General features: G+C 44.1%; 1 protein-coding gene across 1 annotated transcript in view; it reads left to right on the top strand.

Annotated features, from left to right (window-relative positions):
• Positions 1-12970, top strand: part of tmem131 (transmembrane protein 131) — a 31197-nt gene extending 18227 nt beyond the window's left edge. Inside the window, exons 22-35 of the mRNA XM_055930144.1 lie at positions 88-242; positions 2606-2748; positions 3049-3235; positions 3370-3555; positions 3822-3980; positions 4135-4544; positions 4741-5020; positions 5511-5650; positions 5839-6003; positions 6197-6476; positions 6724-6848; positions 8703-8894; positions 10949-11109; positions 11886-12970. Coding sequence (XP_055786119.1) covers positions 88-242; positions 2606-2748; positions 3049-3235; positions 3370-3555; positions 3822-3980; positions 4135-4544; positions 4741-5020; positions 5511-5650; positions 5839-6003; positions 6197-6476; positions 6724-6848; positions 8703-8894; positions 10949-11109; positions 11886-12176 — 2874 coding nt within the window. The 3' untranslated portion in view covers positions 12177-12970. The remainder of the gene's footprint in view (positions 1-87; positions 243-2605; positions 2749-3048; positions 3236-3369; positions 3556-3821; positions 3981-4134; positions 4545-4740; positions 5021-5510; positions 5651-5838; positions 6004-6196; positions 6477-6723; positions 6849-8702; positions 8895-10948; positions 11110-11885) is intronic.
• The last annotated feature ends 303 nt before the right edge of the window (positions 12971-13273 follow it).

Here is a 13273-nt window from a genome sequence, read left to right on the forward strand (position 1 = left end):
CTTTTATTCCTGTGTTGTGCCAGTTGATCAAATACAATCATTTCGCAATGAATGTTTGAGACTTGACTCTCTCCTTCCCCTTTGCAGACGCCCGTGGCCAGAGGCAGCGCAGGCTTTGCCGAGGGCTCGACGACACAACCCTACGTTTACAACCTAATGTTGCAGCCAGAGGAAGTGAGGTCGCTACGTGTGAAATTCTCCCCCGTCAGCAACCACACTGTTTCCTCTCTGCTTATGCTCAGGCATGTTACCCTATAGCCTGTAGGACCAAATGTCCACTTACATAAGTCTCTTGTTTGTGTCCCAAATTGCATCCTGTTCCCTATATTGTGCACTACTTTTGACCAGCGTCTATGGCGGTTGTGGTCAAATGTAGTTCACTATATAGGGGATAGTGTGCCATTTTAATATACAGTGTTTATTTATTTTTGATTTTATTTAACTAGGCAAGTCAGTTAAGAACAAATTCTTATTTACCATGACGGCCTAGGAACAGTACCTTGTTCAGGGGCAGAACGACAGATTTTTACCGTGGTAGCTCAAGGATTCGATCTAGCAAACTTTCGGTTACTGGCCCAACACTCTAACCACTAGGTGCCGTTTATGCTAACTGCTTGAGGTCAGGATCACTCTGAAGTTCCGGCAAGCTCTGATGTTGCTTCTTAAAATCTGCACCTCTTTGAGGGCAGGGTGCTGATTTGAGACGTTGAGCTATGAATATCTCTGTTGGACTGAGGAGGACGGGCAGAAGAGCAATATAGTCTCCCAGTTGCTGTAGCAGCTACAGGGTTACAGAGATAAGTCAGCAGTCAGACCATACAGTGGGGCAAAAAAGTATTTAGTCAGCCACCAATTGTGCAAGTTCTCCCACTTAAAAAGATGAGAGGCCTGTAATTTTCTTCATAGGTACACTTCAACTATGACAGACAAAATGAGAAAAAAAATCCAGAAAATCACATTGTAGGATTTTTTATGAATTTATCTGCAAATTATGATGGAAAATAAGTATTTGGTCAATAACAAAAGTTTGTCTCAATACTTTGTTATATACCCTTTGTTGGCAATGACAGAGGTCAAACGTTTTCTGTAAGTCTTCACAAGGTTTTCACACACTGTTGCTGGTATTTTGGCCCATTCCTCCATGCAGATCTCCTCTAGAGCAGTGATGTTTTGGGGTTGTTGCTGGGCAACACGGACTTTCAACTCCCTCCAAAGATTTTCTATGGGGTTGAGATCTGGAGACTGGCTAGGCCACTCCAGGACCTTGAAATGCTTCTTACGAAGCCACTCCTTCGTTGCCCGGGCGGTGTGTTTGGGATCATTGTCATGCTGAAAGACCCAGCCACGTTTCATCTTCAATGCCCTTGCTGATGGAAGGAGGTTTTCACTCAAAATCTCACGATACATGGCCCCATTCATTCTTTCCTTTACACGGATCAGTCGTCCTGGTCCCTTTGCAGAAAAACAGCCCCAAAGCATGATGTTTCCATCCCCATGCTTCACAGTAGGTATGGTGTTCTTTGGATGCAACTCAGCATTCTTTGTCCTCCAAACACGACGAGTTGAGTTTTTACCAAAAAGTTCTATTTTGGTTTCATCTGACCTTATGACATTCTCCCAATCTTCTTCTGGATCATCCAAATGCTCTCTAGCAAACTTCAGACGGGCCTGGACATGTACTGGCTTAAGCAGGGGGACACGTCTGGCACTGCAGGATTTGAGTCCGTGGTGGCGTAGTGTGTTACTGATGGTAGGCTTTGTTACTTTGGTCCCAGCTCTCTGCAGGTCATTCACTAGGTCCCCCCCATGTGGTTCTGGGATTTTTGCTCACCGTTCTTTTGATCATTTTGACCCCACGGGGTGAGATCTTGCGTGGAGCCCCAGATCGAGGGAGATTATCAGTGTTCTTGTATGTCTTCCATTTCCTAATAATTGCTCCCACAGTTGATTTCTTCAAACCAAGCTGCTTACCTATTGCAGATTCAGTCTTCCCAGCCTGGTGCAGGTCTACAATTTTGTTTCTGGTGTCCTTTGACAGCTCTTTGTTCTTGGCCATAGTGGAGTTTGGAGTGTGACTGTTTGAGGTTGTGGACAGGTGTCTTTGATACTGATAACAAGTTCAAACAGGTGCCATTAATACAGGTAACGAGTGGAGGACAGAGGAGCCTCTTAAAGAAGAAGTTACACGTCTGTGAGAGCCAGAAATCTTGCTTGTTTGTTGGTGACCAAATACTTATTTTCCACCATAATTTGCAAATAAATTCATTAAAAATCCTATAATGTGATTTTCTGGAAGAAAAAAATTCTCATTTTGTCTGTCATAGTTGAAGTGTACCTATGATGAGAATTACAGGCCTCATCTGTTTAAGTGGGAGAACTTGCACAATTGGTGGCTGACTAAATATTTTTTTGCCCCACTGTATATCTTTTACAGCCTTTGACTGTTTTTTAAACTTTCTCGATAAGTTCATTTGTCGACTTGGCCATATTGGTGGTTGTGTGGATGAATGAATTGCAATTTGAATCATATCTTTGTGTGAATAAAATATAAACTGCTGTTTATTGTTCTACTGATTGTTAACTGTATGTCTCTCTGTCTCTACAGGAACAACCTGACGGTGATGGAGTTCCTGGTGGTGCAGGGTCAGGGCAGCTATGAAAGGCTGAAGGTAGGGGGCAAGGCCCCGGGACCAGGGGGGTTCCTCAGGTTCAAGATGACTGAGTCTCTACTGAAGGACTGCACAGACAGTGAGTGGTCTAGAATCCAGTTTGTTGTAGATCCCTGCATCCACAGACAGTGAGTGGTCTAGAATTTAGTTTGTTATAGATGTCCTGCATCCACAGACAGGAAGCCATTACTAATAGGTGGGTTGAACTCCGCGAATAGTCTTGCAGAGCCCTTTTGATAATTTGTTTATGCTTGTGTATTTGTGTAAATTAAAAATTTGATATCTAGACACACAACCCTCTGCAGCTAAAAATAGATATGAATGAAAGAGGAAGTTGTCAGAGGTATGTGACTAATTCACTTTGTGAACCTTGTTTCAGAAATGAAGTTGAAGGAGCCGAACGTCACTCTGAGAAAATCCTTTAAGTTAGAGAACACTGGACAGCTGGAAATTAACATTCAATCCACTGAAATAAACGGACGTCTCTGTGAAGGATTCGGCTTTAAAGTGCTTAATTGCCAAGAGTTTTCACTAAAACCCAATGCTTCGAAAGAAATCGTGATATTGTAAGTAAACCTATAGCTAGCTGTTAAAAGATAGATGAATATCCCATGAATCACTACAATTGTTTTGTGCTTGCTTTGTTTAATCACTAGTACCTCCAATGACCAACGTTGATATGTCTCTTCATCTCTCTCAGGTTCACGCCGGACTTCACAGCCTCCAGGGTGATCCGTGAGTTAAAGTTCATCACCACCGGAGGCTCTTACTTTGTGTTCTCCCTCAACGCCTCTCTGCCCTACCACATGCTGGCCGCCTGTGCTGCTGTCCTCCCCAGACCCAACTGGGAGCTGGAGCTCTATGTCATAATCTCTGTCATCATGAGGTGAGAGGAGGAGCCTCACAAATAGAACACATTATAATTCTATGGGCGGAACCCCACCTAGACCGTGTGTTCCCTAGATTAGTTCAGCGGCCCAGTATCCAGAACTAGGCTCATAGGTTGCACCCCATATATCATGAATTATCTTGGCACATCAGCCTTTCTACATGTTCAAAATACATTTATTTAGCTACATTTCTTGGACAGATATTTCCCCTGTATCTAAGGCTGTAAGGATAACTAACGTTGCCTCTATCTGTTGTGCCCAGCTCTATGTTTCTGCTGGTGATTGTAGCGGCCTATCTGGAGGCCCTGGGGATCTGGGAGCCGTTCAAGAGACGCATGTGTTTCGAAACATCCAGCACCTCCATGGAGACAGGGAGGCCCTTTGACCTCAGGGAAATAGTACGACTTCAAAGCGATGCACAGTGAGTTTTTCTGAATGTAAATTTTTGTGTAAACTTTGTCTGACATATGTTGACGTTAGTATCTGAAATGGTTTGATGAGTAGATCAGAGATGTTTAGTATGTAAATATTGTTTTATTCTATAATTACTAACTTCTCAGTATTTTGTCTCCCAGTATGAATGGGTACGGTGGAGAAGCCAACCACAACTCCCTGCGAGGGATGCCAGGCTCTGCCTCCAGGGCTGCTAGCAGGAACACCAGAGGAGGCCACAACCGAGGCCCCACACAACCCCCGATCCCCCCCTCCCAGCCAGGCTCCAAAGTCTCCGACAGCACCCCCTCCTCTGGCCAACAGGCCAGCCGCAAGGCCCGGAACCCCAAGCAGCCACAGCCAGCTCCAGAGAACCAGCAGCACCCCTCACAGGCTGGTCCTTCAGCCCCAGGAAGAAATCCCCTAGATGGGCCACGCCGGCACAGCTCGGAGGACTCGGACTATGTGAGCCTGGTGGAGACCATGGATAAAGACCTGGACAGACCAGAGTCTGCTGAGGAGGGGGGGAATCAGGATGCCGTTCATGCCAAAGGTACCTACCTGGGTATTAGTATTAACCCTGAGAAACATGTGCTTTTGTGTTGAATTTGGATGGCCCTTAAAATGTGATTACCTGCTTATTTAACAACTGACTCATTCAGGGGTACACAGTACGAACACTCCTATTATTGACAGGGTTTTATTCAGTTCACACAGTGTAATGAATCTGTCATCTTCCCTCCTTCCAGCCAGTGCAGCCAAAGGGAAAGTGCAGCAGACTAAAGCCAAGGCCCCGAAGAAGAAGGAAGAGAGGGAGAAGAGGAACAAGGGAAGAGCTCAGGGAGGAGAGGAACTGAGGGAGGACAACGATGACAGCTCCTCCACCACCACAGAGAACTCCAACCCAGACATAATGGAGGACAACAAAGGGAAGAAGAAATATGATACTCCTGAAGCTCACTCAAAGTCCAAGAACAAGAAGCCAGCAGCCATTACAAAGGAGAAGAGCCAAATGGATGCAAAGTCTAGGTGGGGTTTAGTTAATTTTTATTTAACCTTTATGTAACCAGGTAAGACCCATTTGAGGTTAAAAACGTATTTTGCGAGGCTGACCTGGCAAGAAGGAAAAACAGGGCAATAGCAACGTGTACATTATATTACCCCAAAAATACAAAATACACACAAGACAAAGTGTCAGAAGTTACAGATACAGTTGGAGATTTAGAAAACAACTGCAGCTATCACAAACCGTGTCGTCGATCAGAGTCTTAAGTTTGGTTCCTCTTTGGTTATTCCGGCTTGTACTCATTATTCTCAATGACCTCGATACAAAATTCAAATTCTGACATGCTCAGCTCTTAGTAAGTTCTGTACATCTTTGGGTTCTGTAGCCCAGGAGTAATCTGACTTGTGTGAAAAAGAGGGACAGCACTCACAAATAAAGCATTCCTTTTGTATTGTTCAGATGTGATTGAGCTTCCAGACATTGACCACTTTATTCCATGTTGTTTTTCCACAGCTCACTGGAGCTTCCATACGTTACCCCACTGGAAAACAAGCGCAAGAGCTTCAATTCCAAGAACGTTGTGGTGCAGCAGGCCCTGGCCAGCAGCTCAACAACAACTACCATAACAAGACCCATACCTCCTAAACCAAGAGGTCAGTTACTACCTTTCCAGCTAACTGACCTTTTGACCTTTCTGTTTTCTCACATTGACATGGCAAATGTCTTGTTTGGGTTCTACCTGCCTTTTTTCTGCTGACTTGGGCGACACCTTTTCAGGACTGTGTAGGGTTATGTTTGAGTCTAGTAAGTGGCCCTCTCGTTCCCTCCTCTCAAACCCCAGTGCCTCGTGTGAAGCTGGAAGACTTCCGCCCCTCTCTCCTGGCTAAGTTCCTGTTCAACGAACCGGTGGTGCAGGAGCTGGGGAACAGCAGCGGCTCAGAGGGGGAGAAGGACATCTCTCCTCCCCCGGAGTGGGACTGTGTACCCCTCCACATAGCACACAATGGTGAGTTACGTAGTGCACTACCACAACCCCCTCATACCTGCTCCAAACCTGGTTCCCCACCTCTTCTAGCATATTAACTCTTTAACTTCCTGAATCAAGCATGTATCAATCCAGTCTTTCAAATTTAAAACAAACCAATTGAGTATTGTGATAAAGGCAGCTATATGACATGCATCTCCCCGTTTCCTCTCAGCTGTGGACAGTCTCCAGCAGATCTCCCTGCAGACCATGAACGCAGATCCCTTCCTGAAGAGACCCATTGAAACCCCTCCCTCATCTGATCCCTTCCTGAAGAGACCCATCGGAACCCCTCCCCCTCCCTCGTCTGATCCCTTCCTGAAGAGAACCATCGGAACCCCTCCCCCTCCCTCGTCTGATCCCTTCCTGAAGAGAACCATCGGAACCCCTCCCCCTCCCTCGTCTGGCTTCTCTCTGTATGACTCCTATAGCGGCATGGTCAACACTGCTACCAGGTGAACAAACCTACAACAACAGAGACCTGCACAGCTCTTCATCTTAAACTGATCTAGAAGTCATACAACTATCTGTTTAGTTAACTGTGCCAGAGTGACATGAAACATACACAACCTAAGGGGTGATGAAAAGAAGAATGCATAAAGAATAACCCCAAAATATATGTAGACCAAGATAATGTAATCTACATCCAAGAGTGGTTATTTCTAAATACCAAAGTCTTCTTTGTTTCTGTGTGTTTTCCAGCGAGGTGGGTCTGATGTCTACTGCATCAGGCATAAAGAACAAGCTGACCAAGTCGGTCTCCGTACCTGGTCAGAACGGGAACCCTACCTTCGCTGCTGTGGCGGCTGGATTCGACAAAAGCCCAGGTCAGTCAGATGTCCGGTCTCTGACCACTTCTTCCCTCATGTCCCAAATGGACCCCTCGCTCCTACACCCTAGACTCTAGCCCCTACACCCTCATCATCTGTGTAAAATTGAGATGATCTGATGTGTCTAAGCAATATGCAACAACAGGTGTGGACTAACAGTGAAATGCTTACTTATGGGCCCTTCCCACGACGCAGAGAGATAGAGAAATAATAGAAACATAAAACGCGTAATAATAAATACACAATGAGTAACATTAACGTGGCAGTATACACATGGTACCAGTACCGAGTCCATGTGCAGGGGTACGAGGTAATTGAGGTAGATATGTACATAAACTAGGAATAAAGTAACCGATAATAAACGGTAGCAGCAGCGTATGTGATTAGTATAAGTTAGTGCAAAAAGGTTAAATGCAGATCGTACGGGTAACTATTTAGCAGTCTTGTGGCTTGGAGGTAGAAGCTGTTCAGGGTCCTGTTGGTTCCAGACTTGGTGCATCGGTACTGCTTGCTGTGCGGTAGCAGGGAGAACAGTCTATGACTTGGGTGGGTGGAGTAAGTTTTTCTCTGACACTGCCTGGTATAGAGGCCCAGGATGGCAGGGAGCTCGGCCCCAGTGATGTACTGGGTCGTACGCACTACCCTCTGTCGTGCCTTGCGGTCGGATGCCAAGCAGTTGCCATACCAAGCGGTGACGCAGCCAGTAAAGATGCTCTCAATGGTGCGGTTGTATAACCTTTTGAGGATCTGAGGGCCCATGCCAAATCTTTTCAGCCTTCTGAGGGGGAAGAGGCGTAGGCGTGCCCTCTTCTCGACTCTGTTGGTGCGTTTGGACCATGGTAGATCTTTAGTGATGTGGAATTTGACATTTCAAATTCTGATATGTACTTTGAAGATTTTTGAATAAGCCAACAAGACGAGTACTGAACAGCAAAATCACTAGCCTATGTCAATGTACTATCCCCCATAGTAGAAAAGTTGACATTCTATTGGTCAGGTTGTAGAGAAAGAAATGGCCTATTCCATACAGACTCTATGACAGTTGTGGGACGAGAGAGCCCAAATTCATACAAAACACTGTTGCCAAAAGGGCACCGCACATGTGAGAAGAAAATATATGTTAGAAATGTAGAAAGAGAGGAGATCTTATGGATTACTCTGATGCAAGGTAAGACATGCCTCATATGTATTAAAACATTCAGGTTTCAAACAATGAAGTATATGTTTTCAAAATGCATACTGCCTTCAGCTCCTTGCAAAGTGGTGTGTGACGCGCTGATGGAGCCTGCCTTCCGTTGCCGTTTGAGATGCTGCAGCATCTGACAGATTTTCCTCTCAAAGGCTCTGTATCTGTATAATGTACGCGTGTGACAAATAAGATGCATAACAAATATACCGTAACAAACGGCAATTGAATTCCACAAAATTATGCAAATTAACCTATAGACTGATAAGCATGACCAGTCAAATGTATTTAGGCTAAAAAGCATTATTCCGCAATGGGATTTTTTTCTTCTTGACACCAGTTTTATCTATAGGCATTAAAAAAAAAAAAACTGACATAGACATAAAAATGGTATCCGTGAGTTAATTTGGGGGGAAGTAAAGAAAGGGCCTCCTTTCCAAAATCTTGAAGTGTCCCTTTAATATTATAGATCGCACACCAGCTGTTGTTAACAAAGAGACACGCTCCTCCAAGGTGGAGTTCTTACTATATCGCATCTACCTATCCAGTCCTTTCAGGGGGAAGGGATTTGGCTAGGGGGTTGATATGGGAGTGAATGAAGAAGCTCAATGTGTCCACTCCTGTAGCTGTTGCGCTAACCTGCTGTTCTCTCCTCTGGCCACCAGGGTGCAGTGCAGCGAAGGCGGCTGTGGGGAGCAGAGACAGAGATGTCCTCCAACACCTCTCCTCTGTAGAGAGTGATGGATCAGACAGCTCGGGGTTGTGGAGCCCTGTAGGGAACGGCAGGAGACCCAGCCTAAACTCTGTCAACTCCTTCTCAGCCTTCGGACCCAGCAACACCTTCAACCTGTCTGGAGGTAAGCAGTTAGAAAAAGCAGCCAGAATACCTTGTGAAATGCATGAATATGTCTAACTGGGACACAATAACACCTGCACTCTGTACACTCTCTTTCGAGATAAGATCGCATGGAACAATGTGTTGTGATCTGTTACATGGTGTAGGTCCCTGAGTCTTTCATGGACATGTTACCGTCCAGGAAAAACATGGCCCTGGACGAGGCTGTTAAATTAACTACATTGAGTGTACAAAACATTAGGAACTTTCCATGACAGACTGACCAGGTGGAAGCTATGATCCCTTATTGATGTCACCTGTTAAATCCACTTCAGTCAGTGTAGATGAAGGGGAGGAGACAGGTTAAAGGGATTTTTAAGCCTGGAGACAATTAGGACATGGATTGTGTAAGTGTGCCATTCAGAGAGTGAACGGACAAGACAAAAGTTTCACAGTGGCTTCAGAAAGTATTCACTACTTGTATTTTTTTCAAATTATGTTCTTACAGCCTGAGTTTAAAATTCATTCAATGGAGATTTTTTGGTCACTGGCCAACACACAATTCCAGATAGTCAGCGGAATTACAAAAAGTCACAATAAGTTGCATGGACTCACTCTGTGTGCAATAATGGTGTTTAACATTTTTCAATGACTACCTCATCTCTACCCCACACAATTATCTGCAAGGTCCGTCAGTCGAGCAGTGAATTGAATATCCCTTTGCGCATGTTGAAGTTATTAATTACACTTTGGATGGTGTATCAATACACCCATTCACTACAAAGATACAGGCGTCCTTCCTAACTCAGTTGCCGAAGAGGAAGGAAACCCCTCAGGGATTTCACCATGATGCCAATGGTGACTTTAAACAGTTACAGAGTTTAATGGCTGTGATAGGAGAAAACTGAGGATGGATCAACATTGTGGTTACTCCACAATATTAACCTAATTGAAAAGAAGGAAGCCTGTACAGAATAAAAAATATTCCAAAACATTTGGCAAAGCAATTAACTTTTTGTCCTGAATACAAAGTGTTATTTTTAGGGGCAAATCCAATAAAACACATTACTGAGTACCACCATTTTCAAGCATTGTGGCGGCTGCATCGTGTTATGGGTGTGCTTGTAAGTTTTTCAATATACATTTTTTTACATAATGGAGGTAAGCACAGGCGATTATCCTAAAGGAAAACCAGACACTGGGAGATTAATTCACCTTTCAGCAGGATAATAACCTTAACCACAAGGACACATCTACACTGGAATTGCTTACCAAGAAGACAGTGAATGTTCCTGAGTGGCCGAGTTACAATTTTGACTTAAATCTGCTTGAAAATCTATCACAAGTATTGAAAATGGTTGTCTAGCAATGATCAACAACCACTTTGACAGAGCTTGAATAATTTAACAGAATAATAGACAAATATTGCACAATTCAGGTGTGCAATGCTCTTAGAGACGTACCCAGGAAGACTCACAGCTGTAATTGCTGCCTAACGTGATTCTAACTTGTATTGACTCAGGGGTGTGACTACGTATGCATTCATACCCCTGAATGTAAATTCATTTTCAGTATATTTGCAAACATTTCTACAAACATTGTCATTATGGGGTACTGTGTGTAGATGGGTAAGAAATAAAATATATTTGATAAATGTTTTAATTCAGGCTGTAACACAAAATGTGGAATACGTCAAGGGGTATGAATAGTTTCTGAAGGCACTGTGAGTGCCTTTTCAACAGGGTATGGTAGTAGGTACCTGGACACCGGTTTGAGTGTGTCAAGAACTGCAACGTTGCTGTTTCTTTTCACACTCAACAGTTCCCCTGTGTGTATCAAGAATGGTCCACCACCCAAAGGACATCCAGCTAACTTGACACAACTGTGGGAAGCATTGTATTCAACATGGGCCAGCACCCCTGTGGAACGCTTTCAACACCATGTAGTCCATGCCCCGACGAATTAAGGCTCTTCCGAAGGCAAAAGGGGGTGCAACTCAATATTAGGAAGGTGTTCCTAATGTTTTGTACACTCACTGTATATGGAAAGCAGTTGACGTTTGACTGTGCTGTGTAGTGTTCAGTGGGATGACCTCGGGGAGGAGTGCTATGGAGCCCCAGCAGAGTTGGCCTGAGTTCAGACATACCACCCCGTCCGTCTGGCCAAATGAGTCCCTGCAGCCTCTACAGCCCTGGCCCATCCAGCCCAGCTCCAGCTCCCCTGCTACCCCCACCACGGTAAGACCTCTTTCACTGCTCCATACTTATGTCAAATAGCCTGCGTCTCTCCTGACACCCTACAGTATTCCCCATGTAGTGCACTACTTTTGACCAGAGCCACATTGGAATACGAAAGTATCTATAGTGTAGGATGGCTGTCAGGAGAGACGCAGGCAATTTCCCAGGTGAAACAGGGTATGATTTGGGACGTTTACATGGGCACCAGAAATGTCTTCAGTGTTGGAGTCACACTCTTCATTTAGTTGAAGGCCTAGTGAAAACAGAAAATCACATTTTTGATTGTTTCCACACTGAGGTTGGAATAATACTGTGAAATTGTGAAGATTATGTTAATGTACTTTTTTTGTGTAAAGCTGTTTGAAAAGAAGGCCTGAAATTTCAGCCTGTTTTGGTAGGAGGGAGTTTTTGCCTTCCATGGTGACATCGCCATGTGATAAATTAGTTAATATACCAATAAGAAAGAGTTCTAAACCTCTCTGCCAATAACAACTTATTTGACAATTTCCCCTCCCTACTCAGACTACTCCCAGACAGTCACAGCTAAATTCTTCCTTGAGAAATTGCTCTTTGCTAAGAAGATATTTTGTCTTTTTGACCATTTTAATTTAAAACAATCACTGTACGGTATGTTTAATTGTTACCCAGAAATGATTTGATATTGAGATAAAACCATCTGCATTGGACCTTTTTTTAACGTCTGTTACATAAAGACATCAGACTGTACTAGTAGTCCAGGTCCCTAACGGTCAGCCTCTCTCTCCTCTCTCATCCAGTCCATCCTGGGCAGCAGTAGCATGTGGGGCTCCAGCCCTCCATTCAGCCCCTCCATCTGGTCCACCAGCCCCCCTTCTGACTCCCCCCTACACTCCTTCTCTGCTTCCTCTGCCTCCCCCCTGACCGATCTGATGGGTAGCACTGACAGTGGAACCCAGCTTCCGGCCCCAACAAAGCCCTCCCCCACGCAGCTGAGCCCCTCCTACAACCCCTGGAGCATGTGGAGGCCCACCTTCAGTAGACGAAGCTCGGAGCCCTGGCCCAACCAATCGGACAGCAGCACCGGCTGAAGGGGATGTCACCGCGGTCTCCTCCCACTGATAGACTGAGAAGAAGAAGAATGCATTTTCCCCGGTTTTGAATTTCACCAAATTCATATTATAATGTACACATTGGATTTCTAAGCAAATTATGTCCTCAGAATGTGTCTGTTTCTATGACGACTAAGGCAAACTTATCAACAAAACAATATTAGTAGAAGAATCATCAAAGAAGAATCCTTATCAGACTGACATAATATGGTTAAATGCGGCTGCTTTTTTCAATACATCCTCGGTAATGTTTTTGATAGCAGTGACGGACCTAAATGCAATCAGGAAAAACCTGAGAAATAATATTCTGTTCATTATTTAGTACTGCTGTTTTGGCATTACAGTAGAGTTACTTATTGGAATCAAGCACAGTGTTTAAGCCTTATCATCGCTCCATTAGCGATTATTATTTAAGGGTTACAATCAGTTAAGACTGTCAGTAAAGGGATTTTTTTGGTGAAAATTGTCATTTTCATGACTGCTGTGTCAATGCCAGTGGCTTCAGAAGACCACGACTTTACGTTTCTATGCCATTGCAACACATTTTATTTGTCAAACAACTCACAACATTCATGGCCAATATTGGCGAGAGATGCTTTTTAAGTTATTTTAATGACCACGCTAAGTTTTAAAGTCTGTTAAAAGAGAGGGTTTTCATTTCCTTTTTTAACAGTTTGAAAAATGTTGGTGGATACAAAGCTTCCCCTCTTTCTGACATGTTGGAAATGTGGGACATTTGTCACAGCTTCCATATAAAACATATGAGACAGTTATCATGGTGTAAAATGTGATTTATTTGGTATTATGTATGCCTTTTAATCATTTTTAACTCCTGTTATCTAATCAATGCTACTTCTTGAGTCAATAGCTGAGGGCGTCAGGTAGCCTAGCGGTTAAGAGCGTTCAGCCAGTAATCCCCAAGCCGACTACGTGAAAAATCTGTCTGCACCCTTGAGCAAGGCACTTAACCCTAATTTGCTCCTGTAAATCAATTTAAGAGCGTCTGCTAAATGACTAAAATGTAAATGTCTAACCTCCCTTCCTCTGCTCCTCCCTCTTCCAAACTCACCTTTTTG

Source organism: Salvelinus fontinalis, chromosome 7 (genome assembly GCF_029448725.1).
Source record: "Salvelinus fontinalis isolate EN_2023a chromosome 7, ASM2944872v1, whole genome shotgun sequence".
Classification (NCBI taxonomy): Eukaryota; Metazoa; Chordata; class Actinopteri; order Salmoniformes; family Salmonidae; genus Salvelinus; species Salvelinus fontinalis.